General features: G+C 44.0%; 1 protein-coding gene across 4 annotated transcripts in view; it reads left to right on the top strand.

Annotated features, from left to right (window-relative positions):
• The first annotated feature begins 217 nt into the window (after positions 1-217).
• Positions 218-26159, top strand: part of NAA35 (N-alpha-acetyltransferase 35, NatC auxiliary subunit) — an 88052-nt gene continuing 62110 nt past the window's right edge. Inside the window, exons 1-5 of one of the 4 annotated variants that reach the window (XM_040963405.1) lie at positions 218-342; positions 1123-1251; positions 17876-17909; positions 23171-23285; positions 24716-24790. In XM_040963405.1, the coding sequence (XP_040819339.1) occupies positions 1128-1251; positions 17876-17909; positions 23171-23285; positions 24716-24790 (348 nt within the window). In that variant the 5' untranslated portion in view covers positions 218-342; positions 1123-1127. Of the gene's footprint in view, positions 378-399; positions 518-1122; positions 1252-17875; positions 17910-23170; positions 23286-24715; positions 24791-26159 lie in introns of those variants that run through there. The other 3 variants (XM_040963404.1, XM_040963407.1, XM_040963406.1) reach the window with 3 other exon arrangements.

The following is a 26159-nucleotide window of genomic DNA, read 5'->3' as shown; positions in this document are numbered from 1 at the left end:
CTAAGAACTTCGCCGTGAGACGCGCAAGGCGGGCGGGCTCCGGGGCCGGAGGCTCCTCCCACAGGCCCGGTAGGACCCGCCTACCACGGGGGGTGGGAAATCAGCTCGGCTTCCGGTCTCGCGCTCGGCGCTTCATCCCGCGAGAAGAGAGCAAGGCCGCCGTCGGCCGAGCCGCGGCCGGGGCGAGGAAGGGGGTGTGGCCGGGGTGTAAGGGAGAGGGGGGCGGGGTCGCGCGCCTCGGGCGTACGCATGCGCGCACGCTGCTGGCCGGGCTGGGCGGAGAGGGGAGGGGGCGGCGGCGGCCGAGGCAGAGGCGGCGTCGTCCTCGCCGTGGTCCGGACGGTGCGTGGCGGCGCGGGTGGCCACGGGAGAAGGAGGTAGGGACCGCCTCTGCGGTGCCATCGAGCCTCTCCGCGTTGGCGCGTCCGAGGGCCGCGGACCCCTGCCCTCCCCGCCAGCCCTGGGCGCCTGGCGGACCCCGGGGACGCCGGGTCACCCTGCGGGCCCCGCGCTGCAGGTACGAGCCGAGGCCCCCCGGCCTGGCCCGGCGTTACCGGGACGACGGCGGGCGTGCCGGTCCCCGCGGCTCCCTGCCTCCCGCGCGGCCACAGCCCTGTCCTTGCTTCCGCGCCCCGCGGGGCCGGGCCCGAGGACTGCGACCCGGCGGGGGAGCGCTCGCTCTCCCGAGGCTGGGCCGGGGAGCTCCGGGCCGCTGCAAGGCGTGCGTGCACTTGAGTACTTGTCGCTCGGGGGTTCCTGGGCCGCAAGAGGGTAACGCGCCTGGTGCCCTGGGCACGGGTGGCCGGCAGTGAAACTTAGAAGAAGTGGAGTTGGTTGTTTTGGTGTCAGCACTGTGGGATGTGTGGTTTTTTTTTCCTTATTAAATAGTGGGGAGGTCAACTCTTTTGTAAGTTCTTGTAGGTGGTGGTTTGTTAGCAAATTGAGGTAGTATTAATTAACATGAATTTCATGTTAAGGACATTTGTTTTGCCGACTTGGGAGAGTTCTGCTTAGAGAGTTTTAGTAAGGCACATAGTACCTAAACAAACGACACTTTCTTTTTAAGAAATGCTCTTGCCCTGGAACCTCCACACCGAGTCTTAATAGCTGTTAATTTTACAGGCATAATGGTTATGAAAGCTTCAGTGGATGAGGATGATGCAGGATGGGAGCTCAGCATGCCAGAAAAAATGGAGAAAAGCAATTCAAGTTGGGTGGATATAACTCAAGATTTTGAAGAAGCTTGTCGAGGTGAGTTTGAATTTTTGTAAGTTCAAAGCCTGGGCAAGGAGCAAATAAAATTCTTGGAGTTCCTAGATTGATGGCAGTAAGTGAAATCAACAGGTAAGTGTGGTTTGTCAAGTTTTGTTCAGCACACTTCCGCCTCTACCCTCCAATTTTATCTTTCTTTTGAAGCCAGCTTGGGATGATATAAATTAAGACCCGGTGTTAAGGCAGGTGGGCCGAGTAGTCAGCACTTAATTCCAATTGTGGAGATGGCTGTGCTGCTGTGGAGCTGAGGTTTTGAGGAGTGGTCAGCTCAGCAGACTCCTGGCTTCTACTTGTGGCTCTGTCTTCCTGGAACAGACACACCTGTGCTCCCTCCACAGACATTGCATCAATGCCTCACAAGACTCCTCCTCTTCCAGGCTCAAGGTCCCTCTTATCTCCTTCTTCAACATGCTGTGGTTCCCTGGCCTTGCAAGCTTTGTTTTCTCTGTCTGAGCCGCCTGTAAGTGGCTTCCTCTTGACCTGCACACTCAGGACCTCGGCATCATCACGCTGAGCACCTCCACTCCCCTGCCTGCTCTCAGTCTACCCCAGCTGAATCGCATGCTTTATTTCCCTCACACGGCTAATATGTGTCTGAAGCTTTTCATTTTCAAAGATTCCTTGTTTCTTTAGTCTCATCCACTAGCTGTCAGCTCTCTGGGCACCGAGATCGTGTCTGCAACCCCAGCACACAAAGCAGTGCCTGGCACAGACTAAGTAAATGTTTGGGGATAAGCAACTGGAGAAGTGAGCACGGCTGTGCGAAGGAATGAGCCGTGGGCAGAGACTGCAGATGAGAGAAAGAAACACGTGATCCAGTGAGCCTCAAGTCCGAGAAGGGGGAGTGAAGAGTGCGGTGGGGAGTGAACTTGGGGAGGTGCGCAGGGGCCCGCTTGGAACAGGAGTGGATGTTCAGGCAGATGGGGGTCTTCAAAGGGTCACGCAGCATGTATTTCATGAAAAGCAGTGGGCATGGATTAAAATATTTTTTTTTATCGTCAAAATGAACTCATCTTCCGATCCCATGAACCTTCTAAGGAACCTCATAGTTCTAAGTGGGTGCTCGTGATGGCGCTGTTTTCCTGAGGAGCTTGATTGTTTTGAGAACAGTGAGGTGCAGTGTGTTTAAATAGCGCTCTGAAGGAGTGAAGATTGGGAGTGGTTGCAGGTGGAAAGGGAGCCAGGTGTGTCTAAGCAAGGTGATAAATCATGGGCCTTTCCTGTGTGGTGAGGATGCCTGCTGGGTAGACTGGGAGTTGGGTGAGCGCCCGTGTATGTATCTGAGGGAGAAAGAAGGAGGTGTCGTTTTTGTGCGCAGGGATCTTCGGCCAGTGCCTGCATCCTGCCTGTCATCTTGCCCTGATTTTGAGTGATCTGCTGTGGAAGGCTGTCTCTGTGGTCATTAAGAACTTAGGGGGAAGACTTTAAGAAGGAGCTTAGGCTTCGGTTGGATCTTATGGGACAGGGTGAGCTTCTGTAAGTGATTCTGTCAGGTGCTGCCTGAGCCAGAGTTCACTGAGCGTTTCATGTTTTAGAAATAGTGAAACATTTGGCTTGGCTGTAGAACAGCTTTGAGTGCTAGGATTGTAGAAAGGCTTTGGTGCTTTTTTTGGTTTCTGTTTGAGCTTATTTTCCAAACAGTAGGAAATCTTTTCAGGGTTTTGAATGTAAGATTGAGAGTGTATTCCCTTTTATGTTGAGTACAATGACTTGGACAAAGTAACTTCTTGGAAAATACAAAACTTTAGAGTGAGACATGAGATGGAGTTCCAGCTCTTGCTGCCCATTAGCTGTTATTTTGGATAGTGATTTAATCTTAGTCATCCCTGCAAAGTGGAGCTGCCTCGTGGAGTTGGAGTGATTAAATGAGATTAGATGTGAATTACTTGTTCTGCAGCAGTCATGGTAGCTGTTGCTCCTAGTGTTTGTTTAAATTGGTTAACTTTTATGAAGTTATCAGTATAATTTGAGAGAGAGAGAGTGTGTACTTGGGCAAGCTTTATTTCTTATTTTTAGTTGATGTTAGGTGCTGGACTAAGTTAGGGGCAGGGTTGAGTAGAAGGGTTAATGTGTGAGAACAGAGAGTGTTCAGGTGACTAGAGTGGGGAGTGTTGCAGTGGCGAAAGGAGCGTTAGACATGCGGCTTGAGATGCTTCTCCGACATAGAGAAGAGTGAACACATGCACCCCAAGGCCAGAGTCGGTTTTTGTTTTTTGTTTTAAAGATTTATATATTTTTATTGCAAAGTCAGATATACAGAGAGGAGAGAGAGACAGGAAGATCTTCCATCCGATGATTCACTCCCCAAGTGACTGCAACAGCTGGAGCTGAGCCAATCCGAAGCCGAAGCCAAGAGCCCTGAACCTCTTCCAGGTCTCCCACGCAGGTGCAGGGTCCCAAGGCTTTGGGCCGTCCTTGACTGCTTTCCCAGGCCACAAGCAGAGAGCTGGATGGGAAGTGGGGCTGCTGGGATTAGAACCGGTGCCCATATGGGATCCCGGGGCATGTGCAAGGTGAGGACTTTAGCTGCTGGGCTACCACAGCAGGCCCCAGAGCCAAAGTTTTACATGATACAGTTTGGAGAGTGCAGATCTGCATTGTTTAGTTTGAACTAAGTATGACTTTAGAGACCCTCTAATTTTAGTTCCACTTTTCATTTGTATGTCTTCTGTTTTTTTTGGGGGGAGGGGTTGCTTATGCTTCATCATAAGGAAGAGCTGAATTCAAGAAAACAGTTTAATATTAGGGAAGGTAGATGGTTTTGGCCTGGCCTTGTGTTCTGTCGTTAATTAACCCAGTTTCTTTGTGGAAGGCATCATGAGTAGGAGATGGTTTAGTTACTCCTTTGCATTACATTAGTTGTGATAATATTACATTAAATTTTGTAATTTTTGGGTGACTCTCTGGAACCAGGGCAGTTATGAGCACAAGCGTGGGCACTGAAATTGTAGTAAGTCTTGATCATAGTGTTATCATCCGGGTGATATGGAATATATTCCTGTGATCTCCAAGGATTACTGGAGTGATTAAATAGCCCTTTAACATTATTATAGAGGAGTTATAGATTCTCAGCAACTTTGATGATCATCTTCTCCATTTTTCCAAATCTGTATCCAGGTTGAGAATCATTGTTCTAAGAATTTGTTGTGTGACTATTTTTAAAGACTTATTTATTTGAAAGGCTGTGCTACAGAAAGGGGAATATCTTCCGCCTGGTGGTCCACTGCCCAAGCAGCAGCAGCAGCAACCTGGGTTGGCCAGGCTGGGGCCAGGCTGCAGCCAGGAGCTTGTTCCAGGTCTCCCATGTGGGTGCTGGGATGCAAGCACTGGGATGGTCTTCCACTGCCTTCCCAGGCACATGAGCAGGGAGCTGGATTGGAACAGGAGGAGCCAGGACTTGAGCTGGTGCCCATATGGGATGCTATCGCTGCAGGCAGTGCTGCTCAGCTGCCTGTGCCACAGCACCATCCCCTGTTAGTGTTCTTAGAGGAAAAGGCTGTGCGGGATGGTTCAGGAGCTCAGCAGCCTTTAAGACAGGTTTTTAATAGATTATTTTGGAAATGAGAGTTAAGTTTTTTTTTAAATTTTGTGCCATCACTAAGGATGTTTTCAGTGGTGGGGCAGACATGCCTGGCGTGTGTAAGTCACTTTCTCACAGTGGTTCTCAGCTGGAGGTGATTCTGTCTCAAAGGACATTTTTGAGTATTATGATATTGGGGAGAGGTTGCTCCCGAGTTCATACGAGGCATTCTGCTAACCATCCAGCTAACAAGGTAGCCCTCACAGAAGAGGAATTGTTCTCTCCAAAATATCACTTGCACTGGTTAGTTCACTCCACTAGATTATTTTCAAGAATGTTTATCCATTATTCATATTCTCCAGACTGGAGTTTTTAGGAAAGAAATACAGCATGGTGAATGGACTGGTTCCTTTGGCGTACTTTGAGTGCTTCTCTGCATTGTTGAATACATTACAACAAATTTTCCCTGTCCAGGGGCTGGTGTTGTGGCGTAGTAGGCTGAACCTCCAACTGTGAAACTGGCATCCCCTGTGGGGGCCGATCTGTGTCCTGGCTGCTCCGCTTCTCATCTGCCTTCCTGCTGTTGCCTGGAAAATCAGCAGAGGATGACTCCAAGTCCTTGGGTTCCTGCACCCCCTCCTGGGAGACCCAGAACTAGCTCCTGGCTCCGCATCAGCTCAGCTTGAATAGTGAGTTAATAGTTAAGTGGAAGAAAAGTTAGCTTGGACTACCATAAACCTCACTAGGTAGGACACAAAGATTAGTTTACTCCTTACTAAGGTATTGATGATTTCTCTGCACACACCTGCTAAAATCGTTCTGCTCCTCAGTCTTTAACGTATGGCTTATGAGAGTTAAAAGCCTGTTTGGACTGTTTCTTCCTGTTGTTGAAGTTGTGTAATGGCTTTTCATTGGAGGGGATGATATTGTGCCAGCTTTACTTTCAGATCAAGGATGGCCTCCCAATGAACTGTTGAATTTATGTGGACAATAAGATGCTGGACTCTGCATGGACTCTGCACAGCCCATGCCTGCAATGAAGGAATCATGGCTGGTTGTGAACTGTACTACTATAACAATATGGAGGAATTCAATATGGGTGGAAGTGTTGGGGGGAACCCCAGAAGCTATGAAACTGTGTCATAAAATGAAATAATAATAAAAAAATGGTTAAGTGGAAGAGCTCTGGGGCTCTCACCTGTGCCTCCCGTATACCTGCTCATTCTAGTGCTACTTTAGCCTGCAGTTCACTGGATGATTCTGAAGACTTGTTTCACAGTCTCCACAGAAAGTCTGCAGGGTGATCCTCCCTACATGTGGGGCATCACCCAGTGTGGTTGATTTGGGCAGGGCGCTGGGGGCTGTGTCTATGCTCCTCCACATTGAGCCTCACCTTTACTGCACTGTGGGAAGCAAGTTGCCAACAAGGTTGGTTTTGTGTTTTTGCACCGCTGTGTTTTTTAGGTTCTCGTGTTCATCCTCTTGTTTGCAAGTATTCCCAATTTTGTTACTCTTATTTGTTGTTTAAGCTACTTTGGCAGCGGCTCCTGTGCTTTTTTTTTTAACGTTATTTTAAGAAGAGATCAGAGGATTTACATGTCTTAAACATTGGTCTCCTTTACCCAGGAAAAAACTTCAATTGTATTGTACTCTGTTAAAATGGTGTTGGATTTCATCTTTGTTATTGGAAAAAAAAACAAAAAACAAAACAAACCCAGGATTTTCAGAGGGACACTGGCTGGAGTTTGACCATCGTTTATGATCTTATTGTAGTAATCTATTCAGAGACCTGTAACACCAGTGTATGAATGGTTTCTCAAAAGGTGATGAAATGGCATTTGCATTGTCACCTGTCTGCAAGTTTTGCTGTTGTCTTAGGTTTAATTTCATTAGCAAAGTGATAGCTCTTTTTTTTTTTAAACAAAATTTATTATTTTCATTATTTAATTCTAGGTATAAGGCTTTTCCCTCCCCCTCCCTTTGCACCTTCCCGTCTCCCTCCCTCCCACCTTTTCCCCTGTATTTTACAATAATACAGTCCTTCAGCTGCAGTCACAGTTCCAGCACTTCTGCTCTTTGCACGTGTATTGCATTGTCAGTATAGGCAATGGTAGAGAATTTAGTACCTGTTCTCAAGGTATGTGTAGCAGTTTCATTGTTGGTCCTTTTACTGCAACACTTTTTCGTGTCCCAGTCTTCATCATACCGTGAATAATGGTATTTATGATAATGTAAGTGTATACTTGTTTATATGTCTTTTTTTTTTTAAGATTTCTTTTTTTATTTGGAAAGTTAGACATAAAGAGAAGGGGAGACACAGGAAGGAAGGTCTGTCTGGTGATTGACTCCTCAAGCGGCCTCAACAGCTAGAGCTGTGCTGATCTGAAGCCGGGAGTTTTCACCCAGGTCTCCCTTGCAGGTGCAGAAACCTGAGGCTTTGGGCCATCTCCGATTGCTTTCCCAGGCCACAAGCAGGGAGCTGAATGGGAAGCAGGACTGCCAGGATTAGAACTGGTGCCCATATGGGATCCCGGGGCATGTGCAAGGTGAAGAGTAGCCACTAGGCTACCGCACTGGGCCCTATATGTCTGGGTTTTTTTTGTTTGTTTGTTTGCTTGTTTTGCTTTTTTAAGATTTACTTATTTTTATTGCAAGGCCCAAAGGCCCTGGGCCGTCCTTGACTGCCTTCCCAGGCAACAAGCAGGGAGCTGGATGGGAATCAGGGTCTCCAGCGCTAGAACCGGTGCCCATATGGTATCCTAGCACATCTAAAGTGAGGATTCTAGCTGCTAGACCATAGCACCGGGCCCTGTATATGTCTTTTTGTTTTGTATCTTACCTTATATAGAAGAGAACATATGATTTTTGTCCTATTGGGATTGGCTTGTTTCAGTGAGCATAATGGTTTCCAAATGGGACCGCTTTGTAGCAGGTGACGTTCTTTTTAATGGCCAAGTAGTATTCCCTACAGTAGTTGTAGCACCGTTTCCTTTGACAGGCATCTAGGTTGTTTCCCTGTCTTTCCTACTGTGGATTGTGCTGCTCTAAATATTGGGGTGCAGATTGCTTTCTCGTTGGAGGTTCCACTTTTGGATATGTTCCCAGGAGAGATTGCTGGATCATACGGGTCAGTTCTTGGACTGTTTCATAGAATTCAGCTGGGAAGCCATCTGGTCCTGGGCTTTTTTGCGAGGGAATTAATTGCTGATTGGATCTCTCCTGGTTATAGGCTTATACAGATTTTCTGTTACCTGCTAATTCAGGTTTGCTAAATGGTATGTGTCTAGGAATGTTTCATAAAGATCTTCTGATTTGTTCACATATAATTGCTTGTGGTAGTTGCTGATTATTCTGTGTATATCTGAGGTATCTGTTTTTATGTTTCCTTTTTGACTGATTTTATTCATTTGTGTTCTCTCTTTTTTTTTGGATCCATGGGTCTGGTGGAATGTATATCTTGTTTTTTCTTGAAGAACCAGCTCTTTGTTTCATTGATTTTATGTATCCTTTAGGTCTCTATTTGGCTTATTTTTCTTTTATTTTGATTATTTCCCTTTTTCTTTTTATTTTGCTGTTTTCTTTCTTTTTTTTAAACATTTATTTTTATTGGAAAGTCCGGTATACAGAGAGGAGGAGAAACAGAGAAAGATCTCCCTGTCCCATATTTCACTTCCCAAGTGACCACAATGGCTGGAGCTGGGCCAGTCCGAAGCCAGGAACCACGAACTTATTTCCTGGTCTCCCACGCGGGTGCAGGGTCCCAAGGCTTTGGGCCGTCCTCGACTGCTTTCACAGGCCACAAGCAGGGAGCTGGATAGGAAGCTGGGCCACTGGAATTAAAATCAGCACCCATATGGTAACCCACCTGTTCAAGGCAAGGACTTCAGTTACTAGGCCAACATGCTGGGCCCTCTTTTTCTTTGATTGGAAAGGCAGATTTACAGAGAGAAGCAGGGACAAAAAGAAAGATCTTGCATCTTCTAGTTCACTCCCCAAATGAATGCAGTAGTCAAACTGAGCAGATCCAGAGCTAGGAGCTTCTTCCAGGTGTCCCACATGGCTACAGGGCCCAAAGGTTCCAGCCGTCTTCCTTTGCTTTTCCAGGTAATAAGCAGGGAGCTGGATGGGAAGTGAAGCAACTGGGACAAGGTCCTGCAACCATATTGGATGCTGGCAATTACAGGTTGAGGATCGCCCAGGCCCCCTGCTGCTTTTTTCAAAGAACTGGAATCGCTTTATTGTTATAATTAATTTATTTTTATTGGAAAATCAGATATACAGAGAGAAGGGAAAACGGGAAGATCTTCCATCTGATGAGTCACTCACCAAGTGGCCATAGCGACTGGAGCTGAGCTGATCTGAAGCCTGGATTCTCTTCCTAGTCTCCTACATGGGTGCAGGGTCCCAAAGCTTTGGACCTTCCTGCACTGCTTTTCCAGGCCACAAGCAGAGAGCTGGATGGGAAACGGGACAACTGGGATTAGAACTGGTGCCCATATGGGATCCTGGCACATGCAAGAGGAGGACTTCGGCAGCTAGAATGTTGTGCCTGGCCTTTGCTGCTGTTTTTTCATTTCATTTTACTTCACTTATTTAGTTTTTATTGCACAGTCAGACGTATAGAGAGGAGAGAAGAGACAGAGAAGATGATCATCTGTCCGATGATTCATTCCCCAAGTGACCGCCAGGGCCAGAGCTGCATCGAACTGAAACCAGGAGCCAGATGCTCCTCTGGGTCTCCCACGCAGGTGCAGGGTCCCAAGGTTTTGGGCCATCCTCTGCTGCTTTCCCAGGCTACAAGCAGGGAGCTGGATGGAAAGCAGGACTGCCAGGATTAGAACTGGTGCCCATATGGGATCCCAGCGTGTGCAATGCAAGAACTTTAGCTGCTAGGCCCACACGCTGGGCCCTGCTGCTGCCTCCTTCAGATGGATGTGTAGCTTGTTTGCTTGATGCCTTTCAAGTTTCTTAATGTAGGCGCTGATTGCAATAAATTTGACTCATATCACTGCCTTTGTGGCATTCCACAGGTTTTGATATGTCGTGTGATGTCTTTTTTATTTTAATGAATTTCTAAATTTGATTTCTCTGCTTTATTGTTCATTTAGTAGGATGTTCAGCTTCTAAGTATTTGCATGTGTTTGTAGTATTTTTACTTAGTGGTTTGCAATTTTATTCTGATGATCTGAGGTGATGCATGATGTTAGTTCAATTTTTAAAAAACTTCCTGAGCTTAGCATGGTAGTGTAGTAGCTGAAGTCTTTGCCTTGTATGTGCCAGGATCCCATATGAACACTGGTCTATGCCAGTTGCTCCACTTCCCTTCCAGCTCTCTGCTTGTGGCCTGGAAAAGCAGTAGGAGGACGGCCCAAAGCCTTGGGACCCTGCATACATGTGTGTGAGGCCTAGAAGAAGTTCTTGGCTTCAGATCAGCTCAGCTCTGGCTATTTCAGCCACTTAGGGAGTGAACCAGCTAATAGATCTTTCTGTCTCTCCTTTCTGTAAATCTGACTTTCCAATAAAAATAAATCTTAAAAAAAAAACCTCTGTGGCTTGTTTTGTGACCTATAATGTGATCAGTTCTGGAGCAGGTTCCATGTACTGATAAAAAGCCAGTATATTTGTGTCTGTAGGCGGGAAGGTTCCATAGTTATCAGGTTCATTTGTTCTGTTGTCTGGGTGAGGTTTGTTGCTTCCTTGCTGAGTTTCTGTCTCATTCATCTGGTCTTTGATGTTAGTGAGTCACTGAGATTCCCAACTATTACTGTGTTTGCATCTAATGTCTCCTCTTAGGTTTGTGGGAAGTTTCACCTCACTAGGTGCCTATTGGTATGTGTATACTTGTTATTGTTACTTCTTCTTGCTGGGTGGATCTCTATCACTGTGTGGTGCCAGCTTCATCTCAGTGTTTTTCACGTTGAAGTCTATATGGTCTGATGTTGGAATGGCCATGCCAGCTCCTTTCCCTTTTCATTAGCCTGGAATGTTCTTTTCCATCCTTTCATTTTCAACTTCTGTGTATATTTTGTGATGAGATGTGTGTTAAGAAACAGATGGGTACTGTTTTTTAATTGTTTGCTGAGTTTAAACCATTTGCATTCAGGGTTAATATTGACAGGTAGTGATTTAGTCCTGTAATTTTAGCATTGGGTTTCTCATTGTTTGATTTAGGTGTGTGTGTGTGTGGTTTATTGGGTGATTGTCCCCCTTTACCATTGAGTGTAGCTGGCTTCATTGTTTTTTTTCAGTCTTCATGTTTTCAGTGGTGCTTGTAGTGCTGATCTGGTAATGGCAAAGTCTTTTAGTCTATGTGTACTTTGGAAATGTTTTATTTCATTTCAAAACATGAGTTTTGCTGGATATTTTATTCTGCATTGACTGTTGTTTTTGTTGGTTTATTTATTTTTTTGGATCTGGAATGTATCACTCCATTCTCTCCTGGACTGGGAGGGTCTCTTCTGAGACCTCAGCAGTGAATGAGTGATGTCCCTCTGTAGGTTATCTGACCCTTCTCACGTGCCTGCTTCAGTGTCGTGTCCAACCAAAGGAGGCTTGATAATGATGTGTTGGGGTGAGGCTCGTTTCTGATCATACCTCTTTGGGGTTCTGTGTTCTTCCTATATTTGGCATGCCCTTACAGTCCCAATGTTGGGGAAATTCTGTTTAATTAAACACGTCCTGCAATCCCGCTTCTCTTCCCATGCCTTCAGGAACTTCTCTATCACTGTTCCACTTGTGTTGATCTCTTGGTGGTGTCATTTAATTCTTGGACAATTTCTTAGCTTTGCTCAGTTCTTTATTTATGATTGTATGTTTTTGATTGAGGTGTCTTCTAGTTCTGAAATTCTTTCTTCCCCTTCCACATTACATTGTGAGACTTCTGTTTTTAAAATTTGCTCTGTTGTGTTCTTTAAGTATTTCAATTTGGTTCTGTTTCACAGCTTGTAACTCCTTTGCGATTATTGATTAAATTGTTTGCTCCTCACTGCCTCTGAAGAGTTTCTTCATGATTTTTTGGATTTTTTTGTCCAGGAGATCCTCTGTTTTCATTCTGTAATTCTAAGAATGGGAGGTCTTTTGCTCATGTTTGAGGGACACACTGGTTTCCTCGCTTGTTTTGCCCGAGGTTTTTCTGTTACCTTGCTCATTATCTTTCAGATCTGCAGGTTTTCTGTTCAGTCAGGCTCTGTCTTCACTTTGTGTCGCTCCCAGGCTTGTGGCAGGATTTCACTGTTCCCGTGTTGTTTTCCTATTTGCTGTGGATCCAAGAAGGTGTCTGGTCACTCTGGGGAGCTTCAGCCTTGGGCTCCATGCTTTGGTTCTGCCCTGGCCGCCTTTCCCAGCCTTGAGCACTTGGGGGTCAAATCTGTGCTTGGGTCTGCCTAGCCTTTCTCACTTGTGGTTTCAGTGGCACCCGGGGCCAGGGAGGCTGCTGCTGCAACTTCACTCTGATGCTTCATTGCTCCGCTCTGGTTGGTGATTGGGTAATCATGCTTGTTATACTTTGAGTCTTCTTGGGATGAATAGAGACTTCTGGAAAAATAATAGCAAAGGAGTGTCTCTCTTTTCTTGGAATGTCTCTTTTTGGAGGGGGGCGTGTGGTGGGAGGAGGAGTAGCAGAGGAGATTCCCTCTCAGAGCAGACTTCTATTCACATGTTGCTACTTGATGGCAAAGACCCCTGCCATATGTCAGAGACTTCCACTGATGCACCAGACACACTTTGGGGCTGCTGTTCTGGTGCTCTGGGTGTGGAATGCACTCCATTTTTATCTCCTGGATCCCTCTCCGGTGATTTGCTCCCCAATGGTGAGGCTGCACCAGTCGGAAGGTGTTTGGCTGCCTGGAATTCGACTCAGTTTTGCCTCCCTTCATAGGTGTTGGGGTCAGCGCTTTGGCCTGTGACTGCCACTGGCCCCCTCTCTGGGGGACTCTGGCAGTCCACCTGCTCAGTCTCCGCTGTGTTGGCTCCAAAGCCGTGACTGTTGCTTTCAGCCTGACTGCTTTCTGGGTGCTCGCTTTTGCTCAACCTCCTCTGCAGCCTCGTACGTTTTCAGCTATTTTTCCTTGTCCATGAAGTCCCGCCTTTCCTCAGTAGGTTTCCTACAAACTCCAGTCACCTAATGCTTCGATTTTCCTTCTCCAGCTCTGCACAGCACCTGTTTTCCTCTGGCTGCTCTCTTTCCAGTTAGGGCTGCACCATCCTGTCCTCATCAGCCATCTTGCTCCAGGAAAGTGATAGGTCTTAAGTGACTGTTAAGAAGTTAGGATTCGTTTTTTATTTCCAAGGATGTCTTCAATAAGATGACAAGAAATTCTGCAACTCACAATGTTAAATTTTTACTCTGAACATCGGGGATCTCTTATTGCCTTTGCTTGATATGAAACTAAGGATGAAAGGAAGAAGGTGATTTATTGCCAAGATTGCCGAAAATACTTGAGTTAAAACTATGGTGTGAGCCAGTTTCTCCTCATATCTAGTTTTTCCCTTCTCTGTGAGTGCTGGAAGTGTTATAGTATCGGGACTACTGATGGCTTTAACTTAGAAACCGAGGTAGGTTGTTCTGTTCCCCTTTGTTCAATGATTTGGCCATTTCTCAGGGTTTTTGAAGTTGATGCTGTTTTTGGCAGTACTGTGATGGTATTCACCTTTTTTGACTCTTTGTCTCTTGTTAAGGTACAGGGAGTTTTCCAGAGACTCTGAAATGGGTGACAGTGTCATTGCCGTGTGGCTTATGATAATGTAAAACATTGTGCTTTTCACTAAGTATTTTGGTTGGATAAGGCTTAATTTACTCACTGCTTTTCCCTAAAGATTTATTTATATATTTGGAGGGCAGAGTTAGAGAGGGGGAAGATACAGAGATAGGTCTTCATTCATTGGTTCATGCCCAGATGACTGCAGTGGCTTGAGCTTGGCACTTCTGAAGCTGGGAGCTTCATCTGGGCCTTCCAGGGAGTTGTAGAGGCTCACGGCTCACACCCTTGGGCCAGCTGCTGCTTTCTGAGGCTCATCAGCTGGGAGCTGGTGGGGAATTGGAGCAGCTGGGCCTTGAGCTCACAGGCAGCATCTCTACTGGCTATGCCCCAAGTTGTCCCCAGTTACTCGGTGTTGCTGTCCAAGACCAAGTGTAAATGATCATGTCATGGGGATTTTTGGGCTTGACCAAGGGAGCAAAGACGTCTTTTTCCCTTTCCTTTTTCCCTTAAGACCTGTCTTTTTCCCTTCCTTAACAAGAGAACTAATTACATTGATTTGCTTCTAGATCTGTGGAGTGTTTTTAAAGTTTGGTGAAGTTATTTGCTAACCAGATTTATTCAGAACATGTTAGAATATTACAGAAGTTCTTAAAACTTTTGGTCTCAGAACCTGTTATATTTGTGTGTATGTGTGTGTGTGTTACTGTTATATATGCTTGTATATGTTTATGTTTGCTGAAATTTAACACTGAAAAAGCCAACGCTTAATTTCAGTTAAAAACAATAATAAACCCATTGCATGGTAGCATAAATAACAGTTTTAAATAGAAAATTGTGTTTTTCAAAGCAAAAAGAAATTTAGAGGAGTGGAGTTGTTTTGAATTTTTGCAAGCTTTGTTAATTTTTGGCATAATAGAGCACAGTTGAATTGCCTGTTCTGCAGTCTGTTGCCACATGTTGTTTTGGTTGAAATATTGAAAGTAAATTTTGCATTAGCAAATAATTGTGGATATTCTTTAGTACTATACCAAAAACTTGACTGGTGGTAGTTTCTTGAAGGTTTTTGCAATGTGGAATCTAAAGTTTTATTGGTGGATTTTTCACGTTCTGTTGCATTGAAATCCATTGGTTGCACTTGACCTTCGAGTAAGTCTTAAGCTGTACCTGATTTTGTAATGTGCATTGCCATGTAAAAAATAATAGTTTGTTGAATTGTATGAATCTTTCAAATGTTAAGACATTTCACTATTTAGTATTGAAAAGCATATTTGTTTAAGTTAATGTCTGTTGTTCAGGTTAGAATGCCACTTGGGATGATAGCAAAGCATAGTGGACACCTGAATTCCAGTCTCAACTCTACTTCCACTTCCAGCGTCACGCTAGTGTTGCATGCTGGGAGGGAGCAGGTGACGGCTTATGTGCCTGGGTCCCTGTTGTCCATTTGAGAGACCCAGATGGAGGTCTGGGCTCCTAGTTTCAGCCTGGCCCACCTCTGGCTACTGTGGGCATATGGGTAGTGAACCAGTATATGCATGATCTCTTTATGGTTCTCTGCCTTTCAAATAAATGAAAATTTGAAAACCTACATGATACCACCACCCACAGTGAAAAGTCCTGTCAGACTCAGAATTTTGGTTTTGGTGTGAAAGCTCACATTTTAGCATTGGCAACAACTACCGTCACTTTCTTTTGAAGTTTATTTTAGATAAAATCTCAAGTTTGAGCAGTGATAGTTTTTTTTTCCAAGTGTGCTGCCTGATAATTGGTTCAGTGCTTTTGCCTGTGGCAGCTATCTGATTTATGCTTGATGTGTTTCCCATGTCTGTTTCCCATTTGGCAAATAGAATGTTTAAACAGATCGTCAGAGGTTGAAGTTTTAATAAGATTAATCAGGGCTGATCAGTGTTCTGTGTGAAGGGAGTAAGGCACCTGTGGTACAAAATGTAAGAGCCTGCCTTGCTCCACCCAGTTCCTGGCCATGAAGTTACATTTACAAGGATGTTTACGGATTCATTCATTCATTCATTCATTCGCTTATTTGAAAAAGAGCGAGAGGGAGAGAGAGATCTATCCACTCATTAGCTCCCAAGGAGGCCACAACCAGGCCCATACCAGGACCTTCGTGTGTGTCTCCCAAGTGGAGGAAGGGCCCAGGCACTTGGACTATCTGCCGCTGATTTTTCCCTGGCCAGCAGGGAACTGAATGGGAAGTAGAAACAGTGCCCATATAGGAGGCTGGCATCACAGGTTGTGACTTTACTTGTTATGTCACACTGCTGGTCCTGGGGACGTTCTTTTTATTTCTTCTCCAAAATTTTAATTGCACTAAAATAACATATAACAAAGTTTACTAACTTTTTTTTTTTTTTTAAAGATTTATTTTTATTATTTTTTATTGGAAAGGCGGATATACAGAGAGGAGAGACAGAGAGGAAGATCTTCCGTCCGATGATTCACTCCCCAAGTGAGCGCAACGGGCCGATACTATGCCGATCCGAAGCCAGGAGCCTCTTCCGGGTCTCCCACACGGGTGCAGGGTCCCAAAGCCTTGGGCCGTCCTCGACTGCTTTCCGGGGCCACAGGCAGGGAGCTGGAAGGGAAGCGGGGCCGCCGGGATTAGAACCGGCGCCCATATGGGATCCCGGGCGTGCAAGGCGAGGACTTAACCACTTGCGCCACCGCGCCGGGCCCCAAAGTTTACTAACTTTAAAAAGTATTTTTAGGGGTCAGCACCAGGGTATAGTAGGCAGTCTCTCTCAGTGCCAGTATCCCCATATGGGTCGAGTATCAGTTGCTCTACTTTTTTTTCCCCTTGGTATAATATATAGTGTTCTCCGGGTTCATTCTGTGATGTGTCAGGATGTTCATCCTTTTTGAAAAAGTCACACAGAGACTGATTAATGTGTATCATTTTGCTTATCAGTTCATCTTTTCATCATGTAGATTGCTTCTGTATTTTAAACATTTAAAATAATGTGCTGGGGCTATCATTGTACAGGTATCTCTTCAATACCTTGTTTTCATTTTTGCTGGTAAAATGTCAGTGGAATTGCTGGATCATATGGTAAATCTATGAATTTTTTTGTTGTTTGGGGATACAATTTTTCTGTGTCTGTGCCATTTGATAGTCCTCCCTGTGAGTGTGTAAGAACTCTGGTTTCTGGTTTTTTACACTAGCTTGTTTGTTTCCCTGTAGTAGCTGTCCTGTGTTTGGATATTGTAGTTTTGATATGAATTTTCCTAATGAACTGGGATTATCAAAACTGTTCGTAAGTGAGATTGGACAACATTTTGATTGCGGTTATATGTGAATGAAAAAATACACTACTAGCGTAGCTTGGGGTCACTTCATTAATGCTGAAATTACAGCAGTTTTGTCTGTCCTTTGCTGTTTTGCCCTCTTCCCAGCATCATTTTGGCATCATCATGGTAAATGTCAGTGCACTGAAGAAGACATTTCAGTTATTACAAAAGTAATTGTAGTGTCACACAGTACTGGGTCACTAAAGAGTGGTAAAAATTGTTGCGTTGTTAGTGTAATTTGTTTTGCTTCATTGTCATATTTTGATAGAAGTTTCTTATTTTGGTACTGGAAACTCAGTGTTGAAGATCAGCTAGAATGGGTAGATTAAATTCTGAAAACTGTTTCTTGACACACAGGATCAGACTATCAGTGTTAAGCTACTTAGCACGTTTCAGCAGAGGGGACTGCTTTCCTGTGTGTTGAGATCTCCTGGAGTGCTTTGGACACTGGTCAGGTCCCAGCCCTTGATTTTAGTTGGCTGGTGGTTTTCTTTGGACATTGGAATTTAGAGAGTTTTCTGCTTGATTTTACTTTGCAGCCAGGATTGAGGGTTGCTATTTTTGTAGGGAATGAACTTTGTTTTGATTAGCTGTATACTCAAGTGTTTCCTGCATTATTAAAATGAAATGAAATGAAATAATAAAATGGTTCTGATTCTGCTCCTGGAATAAAAAGAGATGAATTAGGATAAAGTGACTTTAAATAACCTGAGAAGTAGCGATCGATTCTTACAGAAGATTACATAGGAGAAATATGATGGTGATTTTAAAATATGGAGTTGGTAATTCTGAATAGACTGCTTGGCCCATGATATATCGATCAACCTATCAATTCGCCAGATTTTTTTTTTTTTGCTCCCCAAATTGTTACAATATTTAGATATGATTTTGCTTGCTTCGGCAGCACATATACAATATTTAGATATGATATGAAAGCATTGTATAAGTAGAAATAACCATTTATTAGTAAATGAATTTTAATTAATGGAAGCACATTTTGGGAGTTCTGATGTGTTTTTTTTCCATAGAATTAAAAGATCAATATAAGTATTCAAAGGATTTTTCTCTTTGTTTCTTTTAGAATTAAAGTTGGGAGAACTGCTTCATGATAAGCTGTAAGTATTTATGTATCCTTCAAAAAAGTGTAGTATAATGTTTCATTCTACTTTTTTCTTCTCTGAAGTAGTAATCTTTGAAGTCTGGGTAAATTTGTATTTCAAAGCTATACTAATGCTAGGTACATTTTTTTTTTCCCCCTTCAGTGAGCTCTTTTAGGTTAACTGACCTTTTTTGTGTCATTAAGTGAATACCTGTTCAAACTGTGACTTAGGCCTTTACTGGGTGGTAGATGTCCTTTTTTTGTTTTTGTTTTTAGATTTATTTTCATTACAAAGTCATATACAGAGAGGAAGAGAGACAGACAGGAAGAGCTTCTGTCCAATGATTCACTCCCCAAGTGACCGCAATGGCCGGTACTGTGCCGATCTGGAGCCAGGAGCCACGAGCCTCTTCCAGGTCTCCAATAAAGGTGCAGGGTCCCAAGGCTTTGGACCATCCTTGACTGCTTTCCCAGGCCACTTGCAGGGAGCTGGATGGGAAGTGGAGCTGCTGGGATTAGAACCGGCGCCCATATGGGATCCTGGTGCATTCAAGGCGAGGACTTTAGCCACTAGACCATGCTGCCAGGCCCAGATGTACTTTTTTGAAGAAAAATACCAGTTGTGTATATGCTGCCATATGAAACCTCAGTTACTATACTGTTTATGAACTGGATCAATTTCTTTCTCCATTCCCCCCTTAAGAATTAAAAAAAAAATATTTGAGTTAGTGACAGATATGATCAAATGGCTACAAGGGTGGGACTGGAGCAAGTTGAAGCTCAGAGCCAGGATTCCATCCAGGTCTCCCATGTGGGTGCATGGGCCCAAGCAGTGGGACATCTTTGTTGTTTTTCCAGATGTGTTAACAGAGACCTGGTTCGGAAGTGAAACAGCTTGGGCTCGAACTGGCGATCTGGTAGAAGGTGCTGGTTTCACAGGTGCCATGAAGCCAACTCCAAGACTGTTTTCGAAATTAAGAATTTGAAGTTGAGTGAGTTTATGAATAGACAAGATTCATCACTATTAAGGGTGGAGAGTTGAACCAGAAGTTCAGTTTTTCTCAAACTGGAGTGTGTGTCACAATCTGGCAGGTATTATAAAGTAGCTTGTTGGGCTTTACTAACAGCATTTCCTTTTGGACAAGTCTGGTGCAGGATCACAGAATTCCCTTTGCTAACAGGTTCTAAGATGGGATGAATGCTGCTGATTGACTTTAAGAAATGGAGTGTATAGTTATTTGTCCATATGGGAAGGAAATAATGAAACCAGGAAACAAGCTAATACGGGAAAAAAATGTCTGTGTGTGGAACTGGAGCTGAGAGTACAGCTGGAGGAGTGCAGCAGGAGGTGAGAGGACAGCTGGAGGAGTGCAGCAGGAGGTGAGGACAGCTGGAGGAGTGCAGCAGCAGGAGGTGAGGACAGCTGGAGGAGTGCAGCAGGAGGTGAGGATGGCTGGAGGAGTGCAGCAGGAGGTGAGAGGACAGCTGGAGGAGTGCAGGAGGAGGTGAGGACAGCTGGAGGGGTGCAGCAGGAGGTGAGGATAGCTGGAGGAGTGCAGCAGCAGGAGGTGAGGACAGCTGGAGGGGTGCAGCAGGAGGTGAGGACAGCTGGAGGAGTGCAGCAGGAGGTGAGGACAGCTGGAGGAGTGCAGCAGCAGGAGGTGAGGACAGCTGGAGGGGTGCAGCAGGAGGTGAGGACAGCTGGAGGAGTGCAGCAGCAGGAGGTGAGGACAGCTGGAGGGGTGCAGCAGGAGGTGAGGACAGCTGGAGGAGTGCAGCAGGAGGTGAGAGGACATCTGGAGGAGTGCAGCAGCAGGAGGTGAGGACAGCTGGAGGGGTGCAGCAGGAGGTGAGGACAGCTGGAGGGGTGCAGCAGGAGGTGAGGACAGCTGGAGGAGTGCAGCAGCAGGAGGTGAGGACAGCTGGAGGAGTGCAGCAGGAGGTGAGGACAGCTGGAGGAGTGCAGCAGGAGGTGAGGACAGCTGGAGGAGTGCAGCAGGAGGTGAGAGGACAGCTGGAGGAGTCCCAGAAGAGGCTCCTGAGTCTTAGTTTCAGATCAGCTCAGCTCTAGCAGTTGTGGCCACTTGGGGAATAAACCAGTGGATGATGGAAGATAGTTCTCTGTGTCCTTCTCTCTGTAAATCTCACTTTCCAAGAAAAATAAATCTCAGGTCACACTCAGGGAGCTGGATTGGAAGTGGACCCTCCAGGATATGAACCGGTACCATATGGGATCCTGGCACATGCAAAGCAAGGACTTTAGGCACTAGGCTACCGCTCCAGGCCCTGTCATGTATACTTGTAACAGTTATTGCATATGCTCTTAAAAAGTACATTATTAAAAATTGTCAGAAAATACAATATTACTCTGCTTATTTGTTTTCAATTTTCTATTTTATTTATTCAATTATTCATTTTGAGTTAAGGAAAGACAGATTTTTATTGGTAGTGGCCAACATGGGTCCAGGCCAGAGCTTGGAGCCGGGAGCTTCTTCTAGTTCTCCCATGTGGAAGCAGCAAGTTAAGCACTTGGGCCACTGTCTACTGCTTTTCCCACACTATAGCGGGAAGCTGAATTCAAAGTGGAGCAGCTAGGACACAGGCATGTAGGATGCTGGCATTCCCGGTGGCAGCTTTAATTACTCTGCCACAGTACCAGCCCATGTACTGTATCTTAAAGATCTTTCCATCTTAGTATGCAGCAATTCATTTCTTTATGTAAAATTAAAAAAAAATTTGCTTATATAGGAAGCAGTTACAGATGGCCACAGTAGCTGGAGATGAGGCTGACTTAGAGCCAGGAACTCAGGCCAAGTATGAAGAACCCAACTACTGGAGCCAGCACCACTGCCTGCCTGCCTTAGGATGAAGCTGGAGTCTGGAGCTTGAGCCAGTTGCACTGCAGATGTTACCTGCTGGACCCTTAGCACTTGTCCTGTCCTGTTAGCCAGCTCAGCCATTGTGCTGACCCCATTAGTGGTTCATCTTAACTGTTACATTTTATTGCTAGTATAGTTTATTCTGTGATATATCTATTAATGGACATTTAGATTATAGCATTTTTTTAATAACAAGGAAGTTGAAGATATTTATATATAAGTCTCTTACATTTTCGAATAGTTTTCTAGCATAGAAACCCAGAAATCAAATGACAGGTTTAGAATATGTTAATTGATTCAGCTGAAGTTCCTTGACAATAATTTGTATTAGTTTATATTTCTAGTGTGTGTGTGCATTTAAGAATTTTCCCCATCTCATTGGCATAAGAAGGCTTAATTATGTCTGAATTTGGAGCTTTTTACTTTTTAAAAAAATGTTTTCTGTGAATTGTGCAATTTTTTGGTCCATTTTTCTTTGAAGTTTTTTTCTTTTTCATTTGCATGAGTTGGTTATATATTCTGGATAGTAACTGTTTAAAGTATTTCCATAATTGTTGTTATTAACTGTCTCCATTATAGCTTTGTAAGTTACTGAAAAGTTTATTTTTACTTTCAGAATTTAAGTCTGGCTTGGATTTATTTTCCAAATATATGAATGAAAGATTTGATTTTTTCTTGATGATTAGCTGTTTGTCTCAATATGTTGATTAATTCACTCTCTTCTACTTACCTGGAATTCCACTTTTATCATACACAGTTCCATAACAACAAGTATACACTGTTCTGATTATTTGCTGTTGATCATATTGTGAGAGTATCTTCAGTTGAAGCATTAATAGATTGCAAGAAAAAGGAGTCTATCCTTTATAAACTTTTTGATGTCTTAACTGCTTTTTATCTGAGAGAAATGATATAGTTTTATAAGAGCTATCAGCTTTCTTGGTAGTTTGATATAAATTAAACAAAATATGAAGACAATAGCTTTATGGTTAGTCAAATCTTTTTACATGTTTTTATAGGTGTTTCTTTTGAGGTTTTATTTTGTTTTGTTAGTATTTAATGAGTTGAAAGGAGGACATAGTACAGTCAACAGTCTTCTGTTTGCTGGTTCACTACCCAAATATCTGCAACAGCCAGGGTTGGACCATAGCCAGGAGCTGGGGACTCAGCCTGCATCTCCCATGTGGGTGACAGGGACCAGCGTACTTGAGATATCGTTCCCTGCTCTAACACCTGACGGGAGCTGGGCGGAGCTGGGGCTCAAACCCAGACAGTCTGATCTGGGGTACTTGTCCCAACTGGTGTTCTGCCATTCCTGATTCTTGAAGTCTAATCAGTCCCCAGAGCATCACAGCTATCTTTTTTTATGGGGAATCAGCCATAAATAACAGAGGATGAAAACTGCTCTATTGATTTTCCATCATGTATTTGGCCAAACTTAAGTTCTGTGGACAGTGTTGAGTACTGCTATTTTGATGAACATGATGGGAAAGGAAAGGGCCAGTGTGGTATAGCAGGACAAGCCGCTGCCCACAAAGCAGGCATCTCGTGTGTACCGATTCATGTTCTGCCTGTTCTACTTCCCATCCAGCTCACTGCTGATGGCCTGGGAAAGCAGGCTAAGTGTTTGATTCCCTGCCTCCCAGGGAAGACCCTGACGAAGGGGAGGGTCTCCCAGGGGAGACCCAGACGAAGCTCTTGGCTTCTGGCTCCTTGCTTCAACTTGACCCGTTTCTGGCTGTTGGGGTCAATTGGAATGTCCGTCAGTGGGAGGAGATCTCTTTTTGGTCTTTGTCTTTCTCTGTCTCTTTGTAACTATGACTTTCAAATAAACGAACAAATGAAAGATTTGATATGATTACTCCAAATACAACTTTCTGGATTCTAAAGAAAAATGTTTAAGATGGGCGAAGTAAAATCAATTATAGATCTTTTGGTTTATATTTTGTCTAAAAGTTTGTATTGTACAGCATTTGTGGGATAAACATATAAAACATGTCTTAATTTTCTTCTACACAGTGCAAGTATGTGAGAATTTTAATGCTAAATGAAATTAAATAGAGCTGTTAAATTAGGGAGACTAAATACATAGAATTCTGTAGTTAAAAGTGCTTAATAACTTACGTTGTAGGGTTCTGGGAACGTTTACTGGTTCATAACTAGTTTGTGAGGAGCAGTAGGGAGAGGTTGATAATGGGTACTATGTTATAGTTACATGGGATTAAGAAGTTCCTGTGTTCTATTTTAGGTAATGACAGTATACTGTGCGTTTTTCTCAAAAAAAACAAAAGGCTTTTGAATTTTTTTATCCTGAACAAATGTTTGAGAAGATAGATAAATTCACCCTGTACATGTGATAGCTTAAAAAAATTTTTGAAAATTTAATTTTCATTTACAGATTTGGTCTTTTTGAAGCTATGTCTGCTATTGAAATGATGGATCCCAAGATGGATGCTGGCATGATTGGAAACCAAGTTAATCGAAAGGTTCTCAATTTTGAACAAGCTATCAAGGTAATCATCATTGTACTTTTTGAGTTTTATTTTTTATTTCTTCTGTTAATATATGCTTAATGAACAGCATATTAACTTGAATTGTTATTAAAAGCTTCTGAAATATACAGTAAGTAGCTAAAAGCTTTCTCTAGCAAAATCTGGAAGTTAGATGTTTGAGATTTTCATTAAAACCTTGCTTAAAGCTTGTATATATATATATATTTATTTTTTGAAGATTTATTTATCTATTGGAAAGTCAGATATGCAGAGAGGAGGAGAGACAGAGAGGAAGATCTGCTGTCCGATGATTCACTCCCCAAGTAAGCGCAACGGCCGATGCTATGCCGATCTGAAGCCAGGAGCCAGGAACTTCTTCCAGGTCTCCCACACGGGTGTAGAGTCCCAAAGCTTTGGTCTGTCCCCGACTGCTTTCCCAGGCCACAAGCAGGGAGCTGGATGGGAAGTGGAGCTGCCGAGGTTAGAACTGGTGCCCATATGGGATCCCGGCACGTTCAAGGTGAGGACTTTAGCCACTAGGCCACGCTGCTGGGCCCATAGCTTGTATATTTTTAAAATTAATGTTTGAAAGCATTTGAGGGATGAGTGTTGTGGCCTGGCGAGTGAAGCTGCCTGCAAGGCTTGGCATCCCATATTGGTGCCAGTTTCTGTCTTAGCTCCTCCATTTTTGATCTGGCTTCCTAAGGAAGAGCTGGGAAAAGCAGTAGATGGATTAAGTGCTTGGATCCCTGCTAACCACAAGGGTGACTTAGAATGAGCTACTGGCTCTTGGCTTCTGCCTGGCCCAGCTCTGGCCGTTGCAGCCATCTGAGGAGTGAACCAGTGGATAGAAGATCTGTCGCTCGCTCTCTTTCAAAGAAGTAAATCTTTTTTTTTTTTTAAGTATTTGAATATGTAATTGGATATAAGAATAATTGGTTTATCAGTTACATTTTAAGTGTTTATAATTTCTTTAAAGATTTATTTGAAAGACAGTGCGATGGAATATTCAGAGAGTAGAGACGAAAGAAAGATCTATTCGCTGGTTCACTTCACAGATGGCCACAGTGGCTGGAGCTGAGCCAATCTGAAGCCAGGAGCTTCTTCTGGGTCTCCCACTCGGGTGCAGGGTCCCAAGGCTCTGGGCCATCCTCTGCTGCTTTCCCAGGCCACAAGCAGGGAGCTAGATGGGAAGTGGGACAGCTAGGATGTGAACTGGTATCCGTATGGTTTCCCAGCCCACGCAGTGTGAGGATTTTGGCCCTGAGCCATCATGTGGGGCCCTTGTAGTTTTTTCTTTAGAAAGTTATTTTGATATCTTAGTTTTGTTAGTTGATCACATAATGTTTTGTTAGGATTGCTATTTTTAAATATCTGACTTTGCCAATATTATATACCTGCTAATCACAAGTAAGTGTCTGCTTACATGTGCTGTTTCCTCTCTTTCTTAGGATGGCACCATTAAAATTAAAGACCTTACTTTGCCTGAATTGATAGGGATCATGGATACCTGTTTTTGCTGCTTGGTAAGAATTAACATTATTAATTTAAAAATCTAGCTGAATCTGTTAATTTAGAAGTGTATACACCAGTGTTGACCATGAAATACTTGCAATGCAAGGCCTTGTAAGAATGTCCTTAATTTTAGCAGACCAAATATGCTTAGTACAGAAATTTCATCTTCTCATCTGATATTATATTCTTAACTTCTGGGTAAAAGAATATTTCATTTCAACGCAAGTAGTGTTAATAGCTGTTACGGTGAAGATCCCTTTTTTGAAAATACCCAGGAAAATGAAGCTATAGTTAGAAGACTTGATAAATTAGCATGGAATTGAAACAAAAGGAATTTTGCATTGGTTTTGGGGAGATTTTTTTTTTTCCTAACTTAGGATAAATTGTAGATAAGTGACCATCTTTAAGGAAGAGAATTTTATGGTGATGGGTGCATGCTGGATATGTGGTCTCCCTGCACAGTGGAAACCTCCTCCTTGGGACTGCTTTGAGTGCTCCTTCTTTTCTGCCCTCTCTACTTCTTAAAAAAAATTATTTGAAAGGCAGAGTGATAAGTGAGCTGGTGGAAGATAGCTGGACATTAAGATCATCCATCTTCTAGTTCACTTCTCAGATGGCTCCCAACAGTCGTGGGCAAGACGAGGCTGAAGACAGGAGCTCTGTCGTGGTGTCCCTCGTGAATGGGAGGACCCGAGTACCTGGGCTGTCTTCTTCTGCTGTCTCAGGCACATTAGCGCTTAGTTGGATTGGGAGCAAGGTGACTGCTGATATTAGAACCAGCACTCTGATTTGCCATGCCTATGTTATAAGTTGTGGGTTAACTTGTATACTGCAATCCCCACTCTAACCTTTTTATTTTTGGTAAGACATATTTTTAGAATGAATAGTACTTATTCATATGTTCATTCAGAAAATATTGATTGCCAGTGTTTGTGAAATGTTTTTAGGAACTGTTTCATGTATGTAATTTTTTATTAGGCAGGTACTGTGGCCTGTCCCAGCCAGGTGTGCTTTCCTGAACCAGCTTTTGCGAGTTGACTGTAGGTGGCAGGTGATGCCATTTAGCACAGTCCAGGTGGCCCTCATGGGGACAGGCCTTGTCCTGACCCAGACGTGCCCTCCAGTTTCTTCCATCTAAACCATTCCATCTCAGTTCACTTGCCTACCTATGAGAGTGTAATAGCCTGGTCCGTGAAAGACCCCAGAAATCATTCCTTCCCTGTCAAACGTGCCCTCGGCCACTCAACTCCAGTATGTCTCCAGACTCCCTTCCCTGGGCAGCCTCTAGCCCCCCAACATGGGGGCTGGTGTGGTGTGTTCTGGTGGAGAGTTCCCCACCTCACCCACTTAACTTAAAAAAAAAAAAAAGCAACTCTGCTG

This window comes from Ochotona curzoniae, unplaced genomic scaffold, assembly GCF_017591425.1.
Source record: "Ochotona curzoniae isolate NIBS_2020 unplaced genomic scaffold, NIBS_Ocur_1.0 scaffold_3208, whole genome shotgun sequence".
NCBI classification, from domain to species: Eukaryota; Metazoa; Chordata; class Mammalia; order Lagomorpha; family Ochotonidae; genus Ochotona; species Ochotona curzoniae.
This window is presented reverse-complemented; position numbering and strand designations above follow the sequence as displayed.